Source organism: Lissotriton helveticus, chromosome 2_2 (assembly GCF_964261635.1).
Source record: "Lissotriton helveticus chromosome 2_2, aLisHel1.1, whole genome shotgun sequence".
Classification (NCBI taxonomy): domain Eukaryota; kingdom Metazoa; phylum Chordata; class Amphibia; order Caudata; family Salamandridae; genus Lissotriton; species Lissotriton helveticus.
In genome coordinates this window covers 296,913,105-296,934,409 of record NC_136060.1, presented here as the reverse complement: position 1 = coordinate 296,934,409, position 21,305 = coordinate 296,913,105, and the positions used below count along the sequence as shown (strand labels likewise).

The window sequence follows — 21,305 nt, the reverse complement described above, 5'->3', positions numbered from 1 at the left end:
AGAGGCAAAAAATAAAATGATATTACATTTCAATAAAAAAGTGCTACATTTAAATATTGAGGAGCAACACAGCTGTCACTGAGCATCCTTAATCTCTTGATAACATAACACTAAGCATGGCCCATTAGAAGTGATCATCGTAAGGAAAATATATTGAACAATATGTGAACAATATGTCAATAGTTTATTAAACGGATAAAACCAGCAAGGCCATGTATAGTAATTTAGAAGAGATAGAATCCTTCATAGAGGTTGTCTCACCGTTCCCTTGTTGTCAATATTTTCTATGACTCTAGGACTAGATTAGGACTTCAAATAGAAAGCATGCCATCCTTTAAACTAAGGGGTATATTTATAGGAATGGTGGCGCAGGGGAGAGCAGCCAGTTAGAAAGGGCAGGAATGTACTGTATTTATCCTATATGGTGGATTTCTGTCATTTCCCCTTGCATTGGTGGAATTCCTGCAGTATAGCTCCAAAACAGACATCCTTGAACCATGGTGCAAGAGTGCCTATGTTGTAGGCAGGATTATTTTTGTGCAGGAGGGGGCACCTTTCTGCACAAAAATATCCATCGAAAGATGAAAAACGAGGAGAATTAAGTATATTTCTCTTCGTTCAGCCTCACCTGGGAAGGCGTATCTTTTTGGTGCATTTCCATTTTTACAAGGTTTGGTGGATTTGTGTATGTATCGAACACCATAGGATTTGCATGGGAACACCCACCTCAGTGCTTATGGAACGCCTACCTTGCACAGTGTAATGCAATGAAGAGATTTACGCTGAATTGCATTACTCTATATTTATGAAGCCATTCAAACAAAGCACGCAAAGTGGCTTTGCATGGTTTCATAAATATGACTTGGAGTTTTCCATCGTGCATTTACTACATTGCATGGTGCAAGCATGATGCAAGGCCCTCGTAAATATGCCCCAATGTATTAATGATATGCCTCTGCTTTAGGAATGTAGCCAGAAATAAAGATGATTTAATTCCCACCAGTGATATGTTTGCACTCCTAATTTTGGTTTAATATGTTATTTCACAGGCCGGTGCATATTTTGCAATGTGTGAGGACCCCAGATGAGAGTGTCTGCAAGTTGAACACGAGATAAAGAAAACTGATTCAAGCTTCAGCACATGAAGACATATCAGGGAACTTCGTATTTGGTCACAAGGAAGGTGCTGTGTACTATAATGTAAAACAAACTTGGAAGTTGTGGGAAGACACGGAAATTTGCTATGCAATAAAACTAATTTTCATATTATAATTATAATTCTGTATGTCTACATTTTGTACAACTTCAGTTTACATGTGGCAGGCGTTGGAGGTGTCTTTTTAAATCGTTGCATTTTCATTGTAGCTTCAGCTGTTACATGAAATTCTGCTGCCCTGATACTTTTTTAAATCTGGAGGAGTTGTACATTTCCTGCTAGTTAACCACCTATATGCTGTAATAAATACAGTGTCCACAGATCTCTGTCAGATTTAAATAGCTTCCAGAATACAACAAGCATGGAAAAAGCCAATAGGCACACACTCTGATGGTTATACAGTCCTAAGCAGGAGGTGTCAGTCTAAAGCAGAGGTCTTCAAACTTTTTGATGCAGTGACCCCCCTGTCGAACTTTTTTAGGTGTAAGGACCCTGTCCTGATTTAAAATTCTAGAACTTGGTACCCCTCTTCATTGACACCTATCAACAACCATAAACACCCCCAATTCCTACAGCAAATCCCTTTTACTGTGGGGAAATAATATTAAACGGTGTTTAGCAAATCAAAGATTAGTGAACGTGGGGGCGTAGACAAAGGACCTAATTTTAGAGGAATTGGCGTAGGGCATCACCGCAAGCCTTCTTGCTGCGCTGCCCTGAAACAATGTGAAAGGGCAGGAATGCACCTTATTTATGAAATATGGTGCATTCCTGTCCTTTCCCCCTGCGTTGGTGCACAAATTGAGGCGAGGGCCAACGTAGGCAGGATTATTTTTGTGCAGGTAGGGGCACCTTCCTTCACAAAAACAATCCCGAGAGGGGTTTTCCTCTTTCTATGTGTGCCTCATTCTGCAGCACACATGGAAAGAGGAAATACCGTGGAGAAATGAAAAAATGTCTCCCCGTTACACCTGCTAGAGGGACAAGTAAGGCTTTTCTGCTGCCCCGGGTAGACATGGCTTTGTACATCTGGGGTAGTGTAAAAATCCATGGGTGATGCGAGGTAACACTCATCGCAATGCCCATGGAACACCTACTTGACATAGAGTAAGGCAACACAGCAACTTGCACTGCTTTGTCTTACTCCATATCTATGAGGCCATGCTTTCGCGCCACGTCATAGATATGATTGAAATGCTAGTTGCGCTGGCTCTTCAAAAAAAGTGACGCTACATCTGTACAAGCCTCTCATAAATTAGCCCCCAAATATTTTGTTAGTTCTTTAGGTCTATCACCACCAGGTAGCTACATATAGAATAATGGTTAGCTTAAATGAAAAGTACATTTTAAAAAGTTGGTTCTCAGTGGGAAATGCACTGTAGTACATTATGAAACCTATATTAGTAATGCACTGCAGAGGTCTGTGTTTAACCAGAGAGCCACAGAATTACATTTGGTTGGTGCAGTGGAGAATAGTGACTTGTATATTTTTAGTGGTACGAGGTCACATCCTGTGGCAGAAAGCACTGTGAATGTGTAAGTCATTATTTTATACTTGCATAACACACATTATAAGATAGACTGCTACAAACGGTGCAACTAGTTTTAGGATAAAATGGAGCTTCCAATTGTAGATTTTAGTAATACATGACCATAAGTAATGCAATTTGTCTTTTTGCATAACTGTCCCTTAAACACTTTTTATGGGGTACTAAGCGCGGTGTGAATACAATTACGATTAAAAGCATGCACTTCCCAGCCCAGTTGTTAACTCTTCCTACTTCCACTCAAAAAACCCACAAACCTTTGCCATCACAATGCTTGGAGCGATTCTAGCAATTAATACCAGAATTGCTCCCAAGCACCCCTCTACACTAGCAGATTTACTCAAAGGGCATGTCTGCATTTCATTCAGGAAAGCAGGCATACTGGCACTAAGGATTGTTTTACATGTCTGCTCGGCCTCTTCATTTTATAGACATGTTTCGGAATACATTCAGAAATGAGGCCTGGAAATGTGCAACTCACTTCCCATGACTCCAGGGCCCCCCTGAGGGTTGCACCCCACAGATTGAAGGCCTCTGATCTAAAGTGAAGCAAGTAAAGGATTAGGGCAAAGGAAAGCATAAGCATTCAAGAGTCTAACTCAAGAACCATGACTATGAAATCTCAGGGAGGATAGAGCAGCTTAGTTAGGGAAAGTTGTTCCCTCGGCAAAGTCAGGCCAAGATCTCCTAAAAACTTTTCTAAGACACAATTAAATACATTTTGTTTCTCCCCAGAACTACTTCCCATTAACTCTATAAAGCTGGGACCAATCAGATTGTGCCGCCGTCTTCTTGGAACAGTAAACTCCTCTTGTTCCCATCATCGGACAAAAGAACACACAGCTGTACAACTTTAGATGTTTCTTCAGTCTGGATGGCATTGCACAGGAAGCATCTTCCCATCCCGACACATGTGTAAATCATTCCTGTCAATTAAAGTTATCTGATCTAACCTTCTCTAAAAGAAAACAATAATCTCCTCTTCTAGCCTTATTATCTTGCTCCTGCAACAAAAAGGAAAGCGGGGAGTACATTTCGAAATCAACATTGTTTAACTGTTAAAAGCTTTATACAGCTGAGGTCTACTTTCAGTTATGTCATTCTACTTTGAGACAATGATAATACTTAATTTATACAAAATGTAGCTTCTTTATACACAAAAAACCTGCATTAACACATAGATTGACATGATTATTCAAGATTATAAAACATAACATTTCTTGCTATACCAGACCCCCCTTGGATGGCTACAATATCCATCACATAAGACATTTAAAGACCCATGACTGCATTAGAACTTTGTTACCCATTGTTGTTTAAGCGTAGAGTTCCCCATCTCTCTCAACTCATCATAAATCTACATTGCTCATCCTCCAACTCTATATCTTCCCCCTTTTTCTTAGTACCCTTAGCCTCTGTGGATGTTTTTTTCATCATCTATCTAAATCCATTCACGATAGCAAATAAATAAATCACACAAACACCAATAATTAAGATGGGCCTCAATATAGCACCTAGAAGTCCACTACTAAGACAACTATCATTAGCATAAAATACTTTCCAAATTGCTTCCCAGATCCTCTCTTTTCCAACTTTTTCAAGTCCTTCGACACACCAGGAATATTCTTTACATACTTTGTGATCTCCTTACCCTTGTCTAGAATGTATGTGCAGCACTGCTGCACTTTCAGCATCTTGATAACTCTGGCTTCTTCTGCGAGTAAAATATCTAATGCAAGCCTATTTTGCAAATCTATATCCATGATGGCTATTAATTCTGTATCAATATCTAACAAAGCTCCAAGATTGCTGGTAGCAACCTTATCAACTAAGGTGGAAAGCGTTCTGCTTTTTAAGTCATTCAAAACAACACATACACAATGAATCATAGCAACAAAAATATCTTCCACTATCTGGGTAGCACTACTATGCTTAGCTCTTCCAGAAAATCCAATTTCTTAGACATTAATTCTATCTACAAGATATAGTTTAGGAAATATTAGTGCTACATAGCAGCATCCGACTCAATTGGCAGGGAGTTTAAAGTAATCATTCTTTCCACATGCCTAATTTCCGCTGAGAATGACAGGATAATTCCCTGAAAATATCTGATCTATACAACCCAGAACCTCATACCCAGGAGGATATTCACTCCATCCTATCCTTTAAAAATTATAAACATTGTCTTCCATCCTCATATAGCACAACTTCCATCACTGATCAATCTAAGTTCAACTTGGGTTGCATTCCAAACGTCTTGGATTTCTCTTTTTTTCCCCATGCACTCTTTGAATCTGTTTTTCCTCCTTTCACCTTCATCTCAAGCTCTTCTATTCTGTCCTCTAAATCGTCAATAAAAATTATTTTCAATTTGATTCAACTTGCAAGTAAAATTCTGTTTATTGGCCTGGGCAGTATCAAGCTTAACTGAGGACCTAAAGAAATGCCAAACAGTAGCCATATATGTTGCACTGTAATACGGGTTCAATTGTTTGTATACGGGTATTTTGGATAAAACCAATTTATAATTTGAGAAGAAATATTCTACATTACGGTATAAATACAGTAAACTAAGGATTATACTGGTTTAAGTAAGGAAATGCCAACTTTCTAAAAGTGAAAAAAAGACAAATGGGGTCCGGGCCTATTTATTGTCAGCAAGGCTAGGCCTCTTTAACCCCTTCACTGCGGCGGCTATTCCGCCGCAGTGCTAAGGGGGCGGGACGGCCGCGCGGCGGGCGCATGCTGGTGACGGAACAGCTCCGTCACCAGCCGCGGTTGCGCTGTGCTCATGACGGAGCGGTTCCGTCACGGCCCCGCCCGCTCAATGGAACGCTCAGCGCAGGCGCGGAATCCGCGCGGGGAAGGCGTGCTGAGCGGGCCGTGACGGAACTGCTCCGTCATCAGCACAGCGCAACCGCAGCTGATGACGGAGTGGTTCCGTCACCAGCAGGGGAGGGGTTAAACTATGAAAATACCACTAAAAAGTCAATACTGGTACATTTTATTATATCACTTTTTTGCTGATCACAGCTATAAATTCACATAATCACATTTTTTTTTCATAACCATCAGTTATAGATGTGCAGTTCAACAATACAATCATTGTCTGTCACACATATTGAGACAATGCAGTAGACATGAACATATCAACACCTTTCCAAACAGATATACAAAACAATAATTTACATAACTAGGACATACTTAATAGAATGCATATAAAAACCAACATATGTGTTATGACTGACACTGAAGCTTATCATAAAAGAATCCCAGTCCACACAGTTATTTTTTCATAAACCAGAGGAAAAGAAAAACTTTTTATAGAATTAAGCAGTTTTTTTATGGGACCTTGAATCACTATTCAATCAGATTGTCCATCAATAAAGGCTCCCTTGAAGCCAACACTCTTTTCAAGAACAGTGAAACACCTCTCTGGTAGGTATAAACTTGTTGACGCCTTTTGAACCCACACATATTTTGGAAAAAACGAGGTTCTCATCAAGACATCAAAATGGGGATAATTATTTACACTTGAATCCCTTTTAAATTCTTTACTATGTATTCCACGTGAGTTTCATGTACTTGAAGACTTTTGTTGAACAAAACAGGGAAGAAGGCAAGTCACTTCCACTTCAATAATGGCTTCCCTAAGAAACCCGTCCTGGTTAACAACAGATGTTGCAAGAATTCTGCAGAGAAATAAAATGTGGTTTTGAAATCCTGTAAAGCAGCTGCCCTTGGGGAGCCATTATTGAAGTGGAAACTCCTCCCAAAAAATAGATAACAACATTGACTAGCCGTCTTCTCTGGGTTTTTTCAATACAAGACTTCAAGTACATGAAAAACATGTGGACTACATAGGGAAGAATTTAAAAGGCATTTAAGTGTAAACAATGATCCCATAGGTCCCATAAAAAAAGCCTCAATCTAAAAATAAAATTTCTTTCCCTTTAGTTTTTGTAAAAATAACTGTCTGGCATAGGATTCATTTATGTTAAGCTTTAATGTCAGCCATAACACATATGTTGGTTTTTGTATGTATTCTTTGAAGCATGTCCTAGTTGTGTAAATTATTGTTGTATATATCTGTTTGGAAAGGTGTTGATATGTTCATGTCTACTGTATTGTCTGAATGTATGTGACAGATATTCGTTGTATTGTTGAATTGCACATATACAACTGATGGTTATAGAAAAATAAAAAAGAAATAACATGATTATGTGAATTTAGAGCTGTGATCAGCAAAAAAAGTTATATGTTAAGATGTGTCAGTATTGGCTTTTTGGTGGCATTTTCATAACTTTCGAAAAGTGACATTTTTAGAACTGCAATTTAAAAAGCAACTTCACCATTAGTTTTGCTTTTAAATTGTGAGGCCTTAGACACCAAGGCGCTCATTAGGATGGCGGACAGACTTGCGTCCGTCCGCCACCCTAGAGGAGGAGGGACCGTCCGCAGGGCCCGCGGCGGTCCCTCCAGTGCAATTAGGATGTGACCGCCAGGGTGGAGGTCACATCCTCTATCTTTAACATTGCGGCGGGCGCAGCTTCAAGCTGGAAGCGCCGCAATGTTAAAAATGCATGCACCGCATTTGCGTGCACAAAGCGGCAGGCACCGCGCGGTGCCTGCTGCTTTGTGAACGCAAATGCAGGGGGGTACCATAGGTACCCCCCATGTGCACCCCCACACCCCTTCACCCAGGGGGCCCGCAACGGGCCCCTGAAGTGAAGGTCCGTATGCTTTTCCACGGCAGAAAGCATACATTTTACGCCATCCTAATATGGCTGGCGGTGTCTGATAGACCCCGCCAGCCATGTTAGAGCTTTTCCGCCGCGGTTGTAAGCCAACTGCGGCGGAAAAGCGGCGGACTGAAACCAGGACCCACCAGCCATCCTAATGTGGCGGTGGGTCTTTGGTGGGTCCGCAGAGGATTTTCCGCATCCGCCGGGCCGGCGGTGGCTTCTGCCGGCCCGGAGGATGTGGAAAATCCTCCATCATAATGTGCCCCCAAGTTTGGGTGTCCCATATCTTACCAATTCAAAACTACACTTATAAAATGTAATAAGGCAATCCCAATATTATCCTATGGGAAAGATAGGCCTTGCAGTAGTGAAACCCGAATTTAAGAGTATTTTACTACCACGACATTTAAAACTTAAAAGTACATATCCTACTTTTTAAACACACTGCGCCCTACCATTGGCCTGTCCAGGGCCGACCCTCGGGGTGACCTATATGTGATAAAATGGAAGGTTTGGGCCTGGCAAGTAGGTTAACTTGCCAAGTCGACATGGCAGTTTAAAACTGCACATACAGGCTCCGCAGTGACAGGCCTGAGATGTGTTTAAAGAGCTTCGTCAGTGGGTGGCACAATCAATGATACAGGCCCACTAGTTGCATTTGATTTACAGGCCCTGGACACATGTAGTGTACTTTACTCTGGATTATAAGTAGCTCAAATAAACTAATTATGGGTAAACGGCGTTACCATGTTTTAATTAAAGAACACATGCCATTTAGCACAGGTTAGCAGTGGTAAAGTGCCCAGATTCCTACAGCCAACAAAAACAAAGTCATCAAAAACAGGAGGCCAGAAGGTAAAATGGCAGGGGACACTATGCCAATCATGCCAGGTCTAATAATAAGAAATTAATATCATTTGGACTCCATGGAGGAGGAGGTCAAGGAGAGGTGGTGCTAACAAAATCCGTTGCGCCAGGTGTCATCAAGGCCCTGTTTATTGCTGTATAATAAAAGTAATTTGGAATACGTCTTTCCTAGAGACCTAAATAGTTCTGCCGGTCTAGCCTGAAAGCTGTGTCCGAAAAGGGTTACAAGGTCGATATGTCTACTAAGCAGTGCCACTGTAACCTCTAACTTTGCACCAAAAATCTCAAATGTAGTATCAGGGTGATGCCCCTAATATAATTCCTCCTTATGCTTCTAATCTTAATGAAAATGTTCGGGCACACGTCATGAATACACCTGCCATACATTTAAGACCACCTATAGATGCAATAGCCCATTATATAACACATAAATATTTCCGAATAGTTTTAAAATAAAGAAGCTAGAGCAAAAGTACATTTCTTTACTAATGTAAATACAAAGATCTATCTAAAGATTGAACAAAGTTCACAAGAACATAAAGAAATTATGTACATTACTGTTATGCTGCTTGTTCCAAGGCAATTGAAGATGCCTGAGAGTGATTAAAGTTTGTCTGTCTGATTGGTCTTCAATATCTCCTTTTCCTTTGCCCAACTGACACTGGAAATTATAAAACCATCCTCATGCGATTCCACCAATGGCCAGTAGAGGGTGATACCAGACCAGAGCTTTTCTCTCTGCTGGAATATACTGGTACAGCCTTGTGTATAGATTTGCAATGATTTCATTTCGTTTAAAATAAAACCCAGTATTCAAAGACAATTTGTGGATATTTTAAGTTCCGGGACTTGTAACTTGTGCCTGTCCAGGACACCTGATTGTTCATGGAGACGTTCAGATAAAATACCTGCAAGATGTTTTTTCAATCCAATTAAATTAAATGTAGCTGATAAATTAAATAATGTCCTACCATTCACTGTTGGAAACACGCCTAAAGTCAATCCCTGGCCTCGGGCTCAGGATGCATCATAATATGGAGCGTAATTATAGTTTCTTTATGAGAACTAGAACAGCAATTACTCTTAAAATCCGCCCTGAGATTCACAGTGTCTAGTAAGAGAATTACAATATGGCATATTACATAACCTCTCATCAAAGAGAAACAGCGATTGCCGAAAAGGCATAAGGTCTCCTGCACAAGAATTTTGTGGCACCAAAATTTCAAGTTCCTTTTATCTAGTTGCATTAAATCAGTATTTATATGTGAAATAACTTGAAGAGCCACCGCAGGCTCACAAGTAGGGTGGATTTCTGGGTGGGGTGGTGGCGTGGAGTCATACAGACTCGGAAATGGCTGCGAGGTGAAGCGGCTGATCCGGCCGCTCACGCTATGGGGTCCTCTGCTCATACAGAGCGATCGAGGGGACCCCATTGGTCCCGAGTACTCCTTCAGCCATAACCCAAGCCCTAAACAATATAAGCTACTGTCAGTCCCTATAACCATGACTGCCCCTCGAGATCAACCCGCCCAAGCAGTCAGGTAGCTACAGGCAGAGTCGGACTGGCCATAGCAGGCATCGGGTGTTTCCCCTGTGGGCCGGAGAGGTGTGGGCCGGAAAAGGCACTGCTCCTGCTTTTGTTACAGGGGGCCTATATTGCACGTCCGCTATCAATAAACCAGGGCCCCTAAAAGTCTTAGGGGTAGATTTACAAGCCCCTTGAGCCACTTGTGCGTCACTTTTCCCATGTTAAAAGTGACGCAAAAGTGGCGCAAGGGGCTTGTAAACCTGACCCTTATTTCCCAGAGATCTGATAGGAGTAATCATAGGGACACCAGTACAGGCCACAGTTCCCAGAACTACCCCAGCACCCAGTGGATCGGTTCCACAGAGAATAAACATTGCCCAACCGAAAACTGAACTTAAAGAGATTTTCAAGGGAAATGTGGGATCGGGCCAGCTTTAGCACTGGTGGTGCCAAGTGTGACAATGTCAGTTAGCGGCCTCAACCACCACCTCCGCAACGGATTCCCTCACTACCATCCTTTAACAGTGCCGCTCAAGTCTCAATAACCACTGTCTCAGGTGCAATTAATTCGTTTTATAGCACCGGTCATATCAGTGTAGAGTGTCAGAGCACTTTACATCACACACAATAAACAGATAATCAATCATAGGTGTGTAAATCAGTGTGTAGCTAATCTTACGTGAGACAGAGGACTACAAGGTGTAGGAGTCACATGTTATCCATATTGGTAGACAGTATAGTTTAATAGTGCTTGGTCTGGAAAAGCATAAACTCAGAATTTAAAATGTAACACCATGGTTGGGGGTTCTCTTTAATAATCAAAAGTGATGTATATCCAAATGAACCCTTTCCCAACATTAGGCTAATGAAAGACTGGTGCAAATATCATAACTCTCTAATCTATATCTTGTAGTTTCATGCAGCTCTTTGATGACGGTTAATAGCTCCCTGTTCTATGTTAGGATTTTAACTGCAAGTAACAAAAGTATCTCTCAGACAAAAGCAGTAAGCAACTGACCTATTTGCATTATATGCACTTTGTGATCTGCATGGTAAACTCTGATCTCTCTCTAGGAAGAACATTAATCCTCAGAATTGACTTGACATTTTTATTGTTGCCTGAAAATTGCTGAAGGCCAGGAACATGGCAGTAGGTGCTTTTCAAACCATAATATACTTGCAAGCACAATGCCCCCTACCAAAGTCAGGGTCACACCACCTTAGAGCCGGCCCTGTGTGAGGTTATACATTCTAGGACACTACATTGAGAACTAATTAATCTACTTAGGTAAAGAAACTGCAAGATGGGCACAGGAGTTGTATGCAAATACAGAGATGTTAGCAGATGAGAGGGCATATGATTTGAGCCAGGGAAAGAAATTACAAAGGAATGCCAGAATGACAGCCAGTGACAGTGACTTAAGTGTATTGAAGCCAAAGGGTTTGAGGAAGCATGTGAAGGAATTGATTAAATGCATCAGAGAATGGAGAGGACACAGGCAGGACAGTAAAGGAGTACCCTTTAAGGGACTCCTTCACTGGGACATATGTGCATGTTCCATGGTCTGAAGCTGACCTATTCCATTTTAAAAACTCACTCCCTAAGTTAAGGGAGAACCATGACAAGTGGTACACTCTGATAGATATGATTGTGACTATTTCCAAGGTGTTGTATAAAGACTTGGGCATGGTTTTTGAAGTGGCAGTCCTGAAAGATTTGTGGGCAGAATGCATAAGGGCAGTAGACTGACCTACACAGGAACCCCCAAGAATGGCAAACACAAAAGCCCCGTCCCTGATAGTGAAGACCAAATACAATGCAGTTATCATCAACCTTAAAATTTAAGTATCCCAAAAGGAGATAGATAGGCCCATGATATTCAGAACCCAAGGAGTCAGTCCCTGCATATTTCGAGCGATTGATACAGGTATACAAGAAACATAGCACATAAATGACCTGATAAGCAAGGCAAGGATGTGGGAGAGTTTATTGCATGCCTTGTGTATGAACTCCAACCCGAGATTAGTTCCCAGATAATACAGGTTATATACAGTTGGCAGTCGAACCCTTTGGATGAGATCCTACACTTTGCAAAACTTTGCAATGACACTTAAGAGGCTAGGCAGCTGGATCTGCAGGAGGGATTCATGGTCGCGCAGACAAAGCTACGCAGAATGGGGGAATGAGAGGTGTGAGAGTGATCAATGCAGGATTTGACTTTAATGCGAGTAATGGAATGAACATGCAAGGAGTCACCATGCCCTATGGGGACAATATATGGGGCACGCATGGGATGGAGCGAGGGAATGAAAATGGTACAAACATTACTGCTTTGAACCAGATGCAGATCGATGCTCCAGTACCTAATCCTACAGTTCAGGATGGAGTCTCTCCAATGTCTAAACCTGTGATGAATCCCAAATTCCTGATGCCCGGTTTGCCTCCTGCTCCTTTTATGCACATTCAGATGCAGAACGACTCCAGCCAAGTCACAGGAGCCCATAGATTATGTTTCCGAATTAGGGTCCACAGATCCCCATCATGTTTGAGAGCACAACTGGATTTGAAGAGGCCCAGAGACAGTGCATGAGGGGGAGGAAAATTGCATAAACGATGTTGTTCTGATGCAGTGGATCAGAATGGTCCATATGCGGAAGGAGGAATTAATGGTAATCTCATGTCCTTTTTGATCGACACTGGTGCCACTCATTCAACTGTGTGGACAGTTATGGTCCTGTAACCTACCCCTCTTAGGAAAAGATGTCCAAGTTCTATGCTTTTCAAATGAGCAACACAGCAATCTGATTTCAGCTCATGTCCAAGTGGAGAAAGGGTCTATACAAGATCAGCACCAATTTCTCATTTGGGACCCAAACCCTGTAAATATTTTGGGGAGAGAACTCTTGTGCACTTTCAACTCTGTCATCTACTGCACACCTAGCAGAGTCAAGCTAGAGACCCATGCGGCCGATGCAGAAGTCACAAGAGTCTGAAGCCTGCTCTTACCACAGGGGACTGATTGACCAGATTCTTATATAATTTTATCAGATCTTACCATTTATAAGAATCCTCAGCCGACTAGACCTTTTTATCTGCATGAAAAGTGTAAAGGGGAGAAACCAATACGTTCACCACCATCAGTAGAGACTAATCAATTCAGACTCGGAAAAGATCACTGACTCCGACATACAATTTAGGGGTTTTATTGCAAAGCCAAAAATAACTGAACATATAAACACCTCATAACAAAATTGAAAAAGTACACGGGCACTAATACAAAATTCATCCTACGAATCAACATAATTTGATGCAACATGAAAAGAATAGGCAATTCTAAAAAAATTAAACAAGCAACAATTGCTCCGATATCCAATTTAGTCTTCATCAGCTTTACAGAAAGGAAAATAATCGGTTAATTCTGTCCCTACTCTAGCACTAAGGTGACATCTCTACATAGCATCTTCCAGGCAAGATCGAGAAAAGGTGTCAGCATGTGAAGGCTTCATAAGAAGCACACTCACGTTGGAAGAGTCAGAAGCCAAAGCTAAGTCTTCATTCTAAGAATCGATCCCTTCTCTTACCCTCCTAACAGCCGCGGTCGGTAGTGGGAGTACCTGCCGGGCGGTGATGTGGGGAAGGGGAGGGGCAGGGTGGGGGATAGTAAACTATGGATTACGGAGGTTTACAGGTACGTAAACATATAAATAAATAAAGCAAATTATTTATTTATATGTTTGTTTTATTTATTTGTTTGTTTATATGTTTACTTACCTGTAAACTTCCGTAATCCATAGTTTACTACCCCGCCCCCCACCCTGACCCTCCCCTCCTCACGTCACCGCCCGGCAGGTACACCCACTACTGACCACGGCTGCCTCCTAACGGCTCTCTGCTCTCATCTGCCCTTCCTGTCCCTAATACAAAATGATCAACTCAAAGAACATGCCCGAAACACCTTCTTTGGCTGGGCATCTTCTGCAGGAAACTTTCCACAAAACTTGCACTCAGTCCAAGAACGGTTGAGCTGTCCTTGGGTCCCAGGCATCTTCAGCGAGCTCCTAATTATCAGCATTCCACGAAACACTGTTTCAGGTCTCCTCCATACCGAACTCCTAAAACAAAGAGCATCAGTCTAACTAACGAGAGAAGTGTCCTTGCACCTGCAACGGAAAGCATGTGAAAAAATTTTCCATGCACGCACAAATCTGCTAATTGCCTTCAAATGGGAGCTCTTCCAAGAAAAATAAATTTCAAGCCTACTCAATTCAGCTAACATAAGAAATCACAAATAGGCCTTTCATAGCAAAATGTAAACATTCATTTAGGCCTTTACACACCCAAACTATACGCATTAATAAACATTACTCTTATAAGGATTACATTTCTTCACTTTAAGGTACATTTAGTCATCTCTACACGTGCAGACTTTTATAGTGAACGTTTAAATCTAATGCATTACATTACACATGTATGTATGTATGTATTTTGGTATTTATTAAGCGCATATATCACCCGTAGCTCTCATAGCACTAACTAATACTCAGTCGCGGAAAGCCAACAAAACGACAAAACGGGAGGAACTGTGCTAGAACACCCAGGTTTTGAGGGATCTACGAAATTTCTTGTGGTCGGTTTCCAAACGGAGGGGTAGAGGCAGTTTGTTCCAGGTTTCGGGAGCTATCCTGAAAAAGGATCTGCCACCATTTCTGATATTGCGGACCTTGGCCACTGTTAGGAGGTGTTTACTAGTGGACCTAAGGGTTCTTACAGGTCGGTGTATTGTTCGTTTTTTGGCTAGGTATTGTGGTCCTTTGTTTTTGAGGGTCTTATATACCAGACAGCAGAGTTTGAAATGTATCCTCTTTTTGACTGGGAGCCAGTGTAGGGTCCTAAGAGTGGGTGCTGAGGGTGATCGTGGGGTTAGGTTTAAGACTAGTCTGGCCGCCGTGTTCTGCATGACCTGGAGTTTAGCCAGATGCTCCTCGTTAACGCCGGCAAGAAGTGAGTTTCCATAGTCGAGGCGACTAGTAATTAGTCCCTGTACTAAGGGCATGCAGGAGGAAAGTGGAATCCACTCAAATATTTTCCTAAGACTGTGCATGAGACTGTAGCTGGTACGGACCAGGTTGTTAATGTGGTCTGACATGGACAGTTTGGAATCCAATATTACACCAAGATTGCGAACAGCTGTCTTAGGTGGAGGGCAGGGCCCCAGGGGGGAGGGCCACCAGTCGTTGGCTGGCCTTGAGAAGCAGATGGTTGCTTGCCATCCAGTCATTTATGGCTACCAGGCAGTGTTTGAACTGTTTTTTGGTATCAGGGATGTCCGGTCCCAAGGTGATTAATAGCTGCGTTTCATCAGTGTATGACACTGTTTGGAAACCAAAAACTTTGATAAGCTTGGCTAGTGGGGACACGTACAAGTTAAAAAGTGTTGGGCTCAAGATGGAACCTTGTGGGACACCCTTGTCGATTGGCTGGCTTTTAGAGGAAGTCTTTAGCCAGTTCAGTGCGGTGCCCTCGACACCAGATTCGGTCCAGAAGGATGCCATGCAAGATGGTGTTGAAGGCTGCCGACAGGTCAAGTAGGACAAGTATGGCCGATTGTCTTGCATACAGGGCGAGTCTGATGTTATCGACAATCTCTAGTAGGGCCATTTCGGTGCTGTGAAATGCCTGGAATCCTGACTGGGAAATATCCAGCAGTTTGTTATTTTCCAGGTGGTAAGTAATTTGGTTATTTACCACAGACTCCAGATTTTTGCTGAATAAGGGTAGAAGAGATATTAGTCGATAGTTGACTAGCTGCTTGGGGTCCGCTGTTGGTTTTTTCAGGATGGTTCTGATGATGGCCTCTTTCCATACAGTTGGTACCTTAAATTGCAACAGTGAGTGGTTGAATAATGTGGTCAAGTTGGAGAGGAGGACAGAGCCGATTTTGGATAGGACTTGGGCGGAGGCAGGGTCGGTCGGTGATCATGATTTAGTCCCGCTAAGAGTGGATAGTACTTCCTCTTCTGAGACTGCGCGAAACTCTGTGAGGCGGACTATGTGTTGAAGTGGGGAGTCCGTGTGGCTCACTATCGGTATTGAGTCGGACGGTTGGGGGAGTAGCTTATGGATGTCATTGATCTTTTTTACAAAGAAGGTGGAGAGGGAGTTCACCCACTCCTGGGACGTGATGTACAGTTGTTGACAGGAGGGGTGGTTGGTGAATTCCTTCCCGATTTTGTATATATCCTTTTGCGATTTAGCTGCTTGGGTGATTTTATTTCCTAAGTATTCTTTTTTGGCTGAGGCTATATGGTTCATATCGAGCCGATGAGTTGTTTTCTGGTGCTGTTTGTCGTTACTATCTTTAGTATGCCTCCATTTTTGTTCTGCCTTCCTAACAGCGAGTTTGTCAATTTTAATTTTAGGGGAGAACCACGGAGAGAGTTTATTGGGGAATTTGGTTTGTTTCTTGGGAGCGATGAGATCTAGAGTGGTGCAAATAGAGTGATTGAGACCTCTGGCAGCTTTATTAGGTTTGGCCAGTTCATATGGGGAGATGGGGGAGAAATTTGCAGCAAAGGACTCTATATTGATCTTGTTCCAGGGTCTACTTAATTTGGCTTTATTTGTGGAGCGAGGTGCAGTTGGTGTACCCTGCAAGTGGCACCTTATCAAGTGTTGGACTTCAGGGAGAAGGAAATTGGCCTAATCAAAGACACCACCCCATCAAAAATCACCCTTAGGTCTGATACAGGAGTTCCCCTAACACACCCTTACAAATTGACAGCAGAAGCCATAGATACCATATAATTGAGAGCATGCGAGAACAGGGAATTTTGAAGGCGGTAATTGAGAGCCCATGCAACTCTTTTATCATGGTCTTGCAAAATGCAATGAGAAATGGAGGATCATCCAACATTTGAAGAAAATAAACCAAATAGTAATTTCATGCTATTCTGTGGTACCGTGCCCAGCAGTGATCCTGTTACATATTCCCACAGAAACTGAGTGGTTCACGGCCATTGACCTATTTCAGGTATTCTTTTCCATCCCCCTTCACGAAGAGAGCCAGTTTCTCTTCGCATTTTTACTCCAAAAATAAACTCTTGTGTGGTGTTATGTCCCTAAAGAGTATATAGAGATTATGTCATACTTTAAACAAGTCCAGAAGAAAAATTTAGAGACAATGCAACTACCATGCAGTTCTACTATAGTGCAGTATATCAATGACTTGTGGTATCATCAACAAAAGAAGCTTGCAGACAAGACACAGAGCCCTACTCAAACACCTTGCTGGTAACAGGCACAAGATCTCCCTTAAGAAATTACACTACTGCCTAAGATAAGTCAGATATTTAGGGCACAAAATTGAAAAGGGAGCCAGGAGAGTATACCATGAGCGCATTGAGGTAGTTCTTAAGATGGTGGTGGATGTGGTGGTGGCGGTGGACAAGGTGGATGTGGTGGTGATGGATGTAGTGTTGGTGGTAGATGTGGTGGTGGTGGACGTGGTGGTGGTCGACGTGGTGGAGGTGTGCATATTTGTGGGCATGCTGGCTACTACTAACAATGGATTCCCAACTTTTTCCTTGTAGTGAAGCCTCTTCAGTGGCTGACCTGGTACCAAAGGATCAGAAGAGCTTGGAAGCCTTTCAGGAGCTCGAAAATGTACTCTGCAGTTCACCTGCTCTTGGAATGCCAGACTACACCAAAGATTTCATGCTGTTCTGTCATGAATACAATGGGAGTGCACTGTCTGTTTTGACAAAGACCCATGGTGATTCAAAACACCCTTTTGCCTACCTGTCAGTGACTCTTGATCCAGGAGCTGTGCCACTACTTGGCTGTCTTAAAGTGGTTGCAGCAGTTAGTTTAAGTACACAGCAAACTAAAGTCATTGTGATAGGTCTCCCATTAATTGTCATAGTTCTCCATTAATCTAGATCCTCTTGACTTGTACGCACACACTGGATCTTACAAATACCTGCCAAAACCACTATGCGAGAATAATTCTGGCAGCAGAAAATGTGTCCTTACGGCGTTTTAATGTTCTCACATCTACTAGCTTGCAGCCCACCCCAGATGAGGAAGAAGAATGTGAGAGTGCAACCACAATTGTGTAGATGTCATTGAATTGTGTACAAAACCGAGACCAGACACACTGGATGTCCCCCTTACTGAAGCAGACCAGATAGTGTTGTTGATGAGCAAGAGATAAGTGTGGTATTTTAAGAGCAGCCTATTTTGTCGGTACCTTGAGCAGGGTGTTTGGCCAAAATATTGAGTTAAAAAATTGGGTGGACAAAGTGTCATGTAAATAATATCGAGGACAAAAAATTGTGAATGTAAGTTTCTATGGGTAAGAAAAGTTTTACTAAACTCCACAATATATATATATTGTGGAAAAGAATATTTTGCGAAAACGTTGACCTCTTACAGGGCGGTCATGGCGCTGGGGGCAGACACCTCCATATAATCCAACAAATCTTCGTTTCAGCAGAAAAGAAGTACGCCCGACCAGACTTCAGAAATTAACTTGCACCTTTATTTCACACAGAAACAACTTCGTTACAAAGTCCTTACGCGTTTCAGCTACATCGGTAGCCTTGATCACAGGTGAGCTGCATACAAAAGTTTGGGGCGTTACTCCGTGGTTTATACGCCTACATAGAACTACATCTTTGCGCAGTCCTTAATTACTCAAATTCCCAGGCTGCACTTTGTAACGAAGCTGTTTCTGTGTGAAATAAAGGTACAAGTTAATTCCTGAAGTCTGGTCGGGCGTACTTCTTTTCTGCTGAAAGAAAGATTTGTTGAATATATATATATATATATATATATATATATATATATATATATATATGTGCAAAACGAAATTGAAAGCGTGACTATGTATATATTGGGAGCTAGCCCACAACAGCACGAACTTTCCACACATCCCCTGATGAAGAGGAAACTCGAAACGCCGGAGTCTGTGTGCGTCTCTACCTTGAGCTACCACGTGTTTACCCATTGTCAGGCGGAGGCTCATCCGCCAGAGACTGCACCACCCCAAGATCCCCAGGGGGCCACGAGGAAGAGATTCACTGTCCTTGAGTGGGGCGACGACGTAGGATTGAAGGCAGACCAACATGCGAGGGTCCACTGAGGGCTTCAAACCGCAGAAATAAGTGCGCTGAATTGAAATTGAATGGCTGAGGCACTACAACTCCCACAAGTCTCTGCAAAACGAAATTGAAGGCGTGACTATGTATATATTGGGAGCTAGCCCACAACAGCACGAACTTTCCACCCATCCCCTGATGAAGAGGAAACTCGAAACGCGTTGGGAGCAGGGAAAGCTGCATAACTTACTTGCATGGGACGCCTGTCTGTACCTGATGAAATAAAGGCTGGTAACCAAACGCTGGAGTCCGTGTGCGTCTCTACCTTGAGCTACCACGTGTTTACCCATTGTCAGGCGGAGGCTCATCCGCCAGAGACTGCACCACCCCAAGATCCCCAGGGGGCCACGAGGAAGAGATTCACTGTCCTTGAGTGGGGCGACGACGTAGGATTGAAGGCAGACCAACATGCGAGGGTCCACTGAGGGCTTCAAACCGCAGAAATAAGTGTGCTGAATTGAAATTGAATGGCTGAGGCACTACAACTCCCATAAGTCTCTGCAAAACGAAATTGAAGGCGTGACTATGTATATATTGGGAGCTAGCCCACAACAGCACGAACTTTCCACACATCCCCTGATGAAGAGGAAACTCGAAACGCGTTGGGAGCAGGGAAAGCTGCATAACTTACTTGCATGGGACGCCTGTCTGTACCTGATGAAATAAAGGCTGGTAACCAAACGCCGGAGTCTGTGTGCGTCTCTACCTTGAGCTACCACGTGTTTACCCATTGTCAGGCGGAGGCTCATCCGCCAGAGACTGCACCACCCCAAGATCCCCAGGGGGCCACGAGGAAGAGATTCACTGTCCTTGAGTGGGGCGACGACGTAGGATTGAAGGCAGACCAACATGCGAGGGTCCACTGAGGGCTTCAAACCGCAGAAATAAGTGCGCTGAATTGAAATTGAATGGCTGAGGCACTACAACTCCCACAAGTCTCTGCAAAACGAAATTGAAGGCGTGACTATGTATATATTGGGAGCTAGCCCACAACAGCACAAACTTTCCACACATCCCCTGATGAAGAGGAAACTCGAAACGCGTTGGGAGCAGGGAAAGCTGCATAACTTACTTGCATGGGACGCCTGTCTGTACCTGATGAAATAAAGGCTGGTAACCAAACGCCGGAGTCTACCTTGAGCTACCACGTGGTTACCTATATATATATATATATATATATATATATATATATATATATATATATATATATATATATATATATATATATATATATATTCACAGAAAAAACCATAGGTTATAGACCATATATAGTTAGGAATTAGCATTTACAAAACCTTGAAAATTCACTGAAAAAACCATAGGTTATAGACCATATATAGTTAGGAATTAGCATTTAGAAAACCTTATTTTACTCACACAAAACCATTGAAATTCCATATATAGTTAGTTGCACTAACTATATATCGCGCACCCGCAATCCACTGCTGATGATATCACATATTACATCATTCATGACATGGTCAGTGACATCACTGATGACATCACTGATGACATCTCAAATGACATCACTGATGACATCACTGATGACATCTCATTTGACATCATTCTTGTGCTAATACGATAAACCTCTTCAGACTCTAATATAACCTTAGATACACTCAGTGTATACAGACACTCACACACTGTCACTCATCCATGGAGTTACTCACACACCTAGTCAGTCATGCAAAGAAACAATCTCACCTCCATTTCCTCAACTATACAGTTATACACACCTTACTTATTCAAACATATACTAACACATATTTACTCTCTTATACAATCCCTGATACAAGTTCACAATGATCCATACAGCCACTCACACATTCAGTGGCTCTCATGCACAGTTATTTATATATGCCAACTCTCACATGTACTGTGTTTTACATATGTACTTACTATGACATGTAGCATTGAGATATCCATTCACTCATCAATACACTCATGCACACAGTCAACCGCCCATGTAGCTTTTTCCACATGCACTCTTGAACTCATACACCTAGTGAATCAACTGCTCACACATCTATGCACAGAGTCACACACCTCCCAGCCACCCCCACACAAACTCAATCTCCCATAGAAATACTTGGGCAACCAATTAATAACACATATAGCCTCTCGTATAGCTAATGATCAACACATGCAGCAGTTTACATCACAACAGACATAATGATGCACAAATTAAGACAGTTTAGTCACTAACCCATGCATTCAGTGAGACACATTTAATCACTCACTCATACAGTCAGTCACGCACCTACTAAATCCTTCATCCAGACACTTATACATCCACTCATTCT

At 42.4% G+C, this 21,305-nt stretch overlaps 1 protein-coding gene across 1 annotated transcript in view; it reads left to right on the top strand.

Annotated features, from left to right (window-relative positions):
* LOC144821804 (ADP-ribosyl cyclase/cyclic ADP-ribose hydrolase 1-like) overlaps positions 1-1,263 on the top strand; it is a 322,648-nt gene extending 321,385 nt beyond the window's left edge. Inside the window, exon 8 of the mRNA XM_078678979.1 lies at positions 1,050-1,263. Coding sequence (XP_078535105.1) covers positions 1,050-1,116 — 67 coding nt within the window. The 3' untranslated portion in view covers positions 1,117-1,263. The remainder of the gene's footprint in view (positions 1-1,049) is intronic.
* Positions 1,264-21,305: the final 20,042 nt, after the last annotated feature.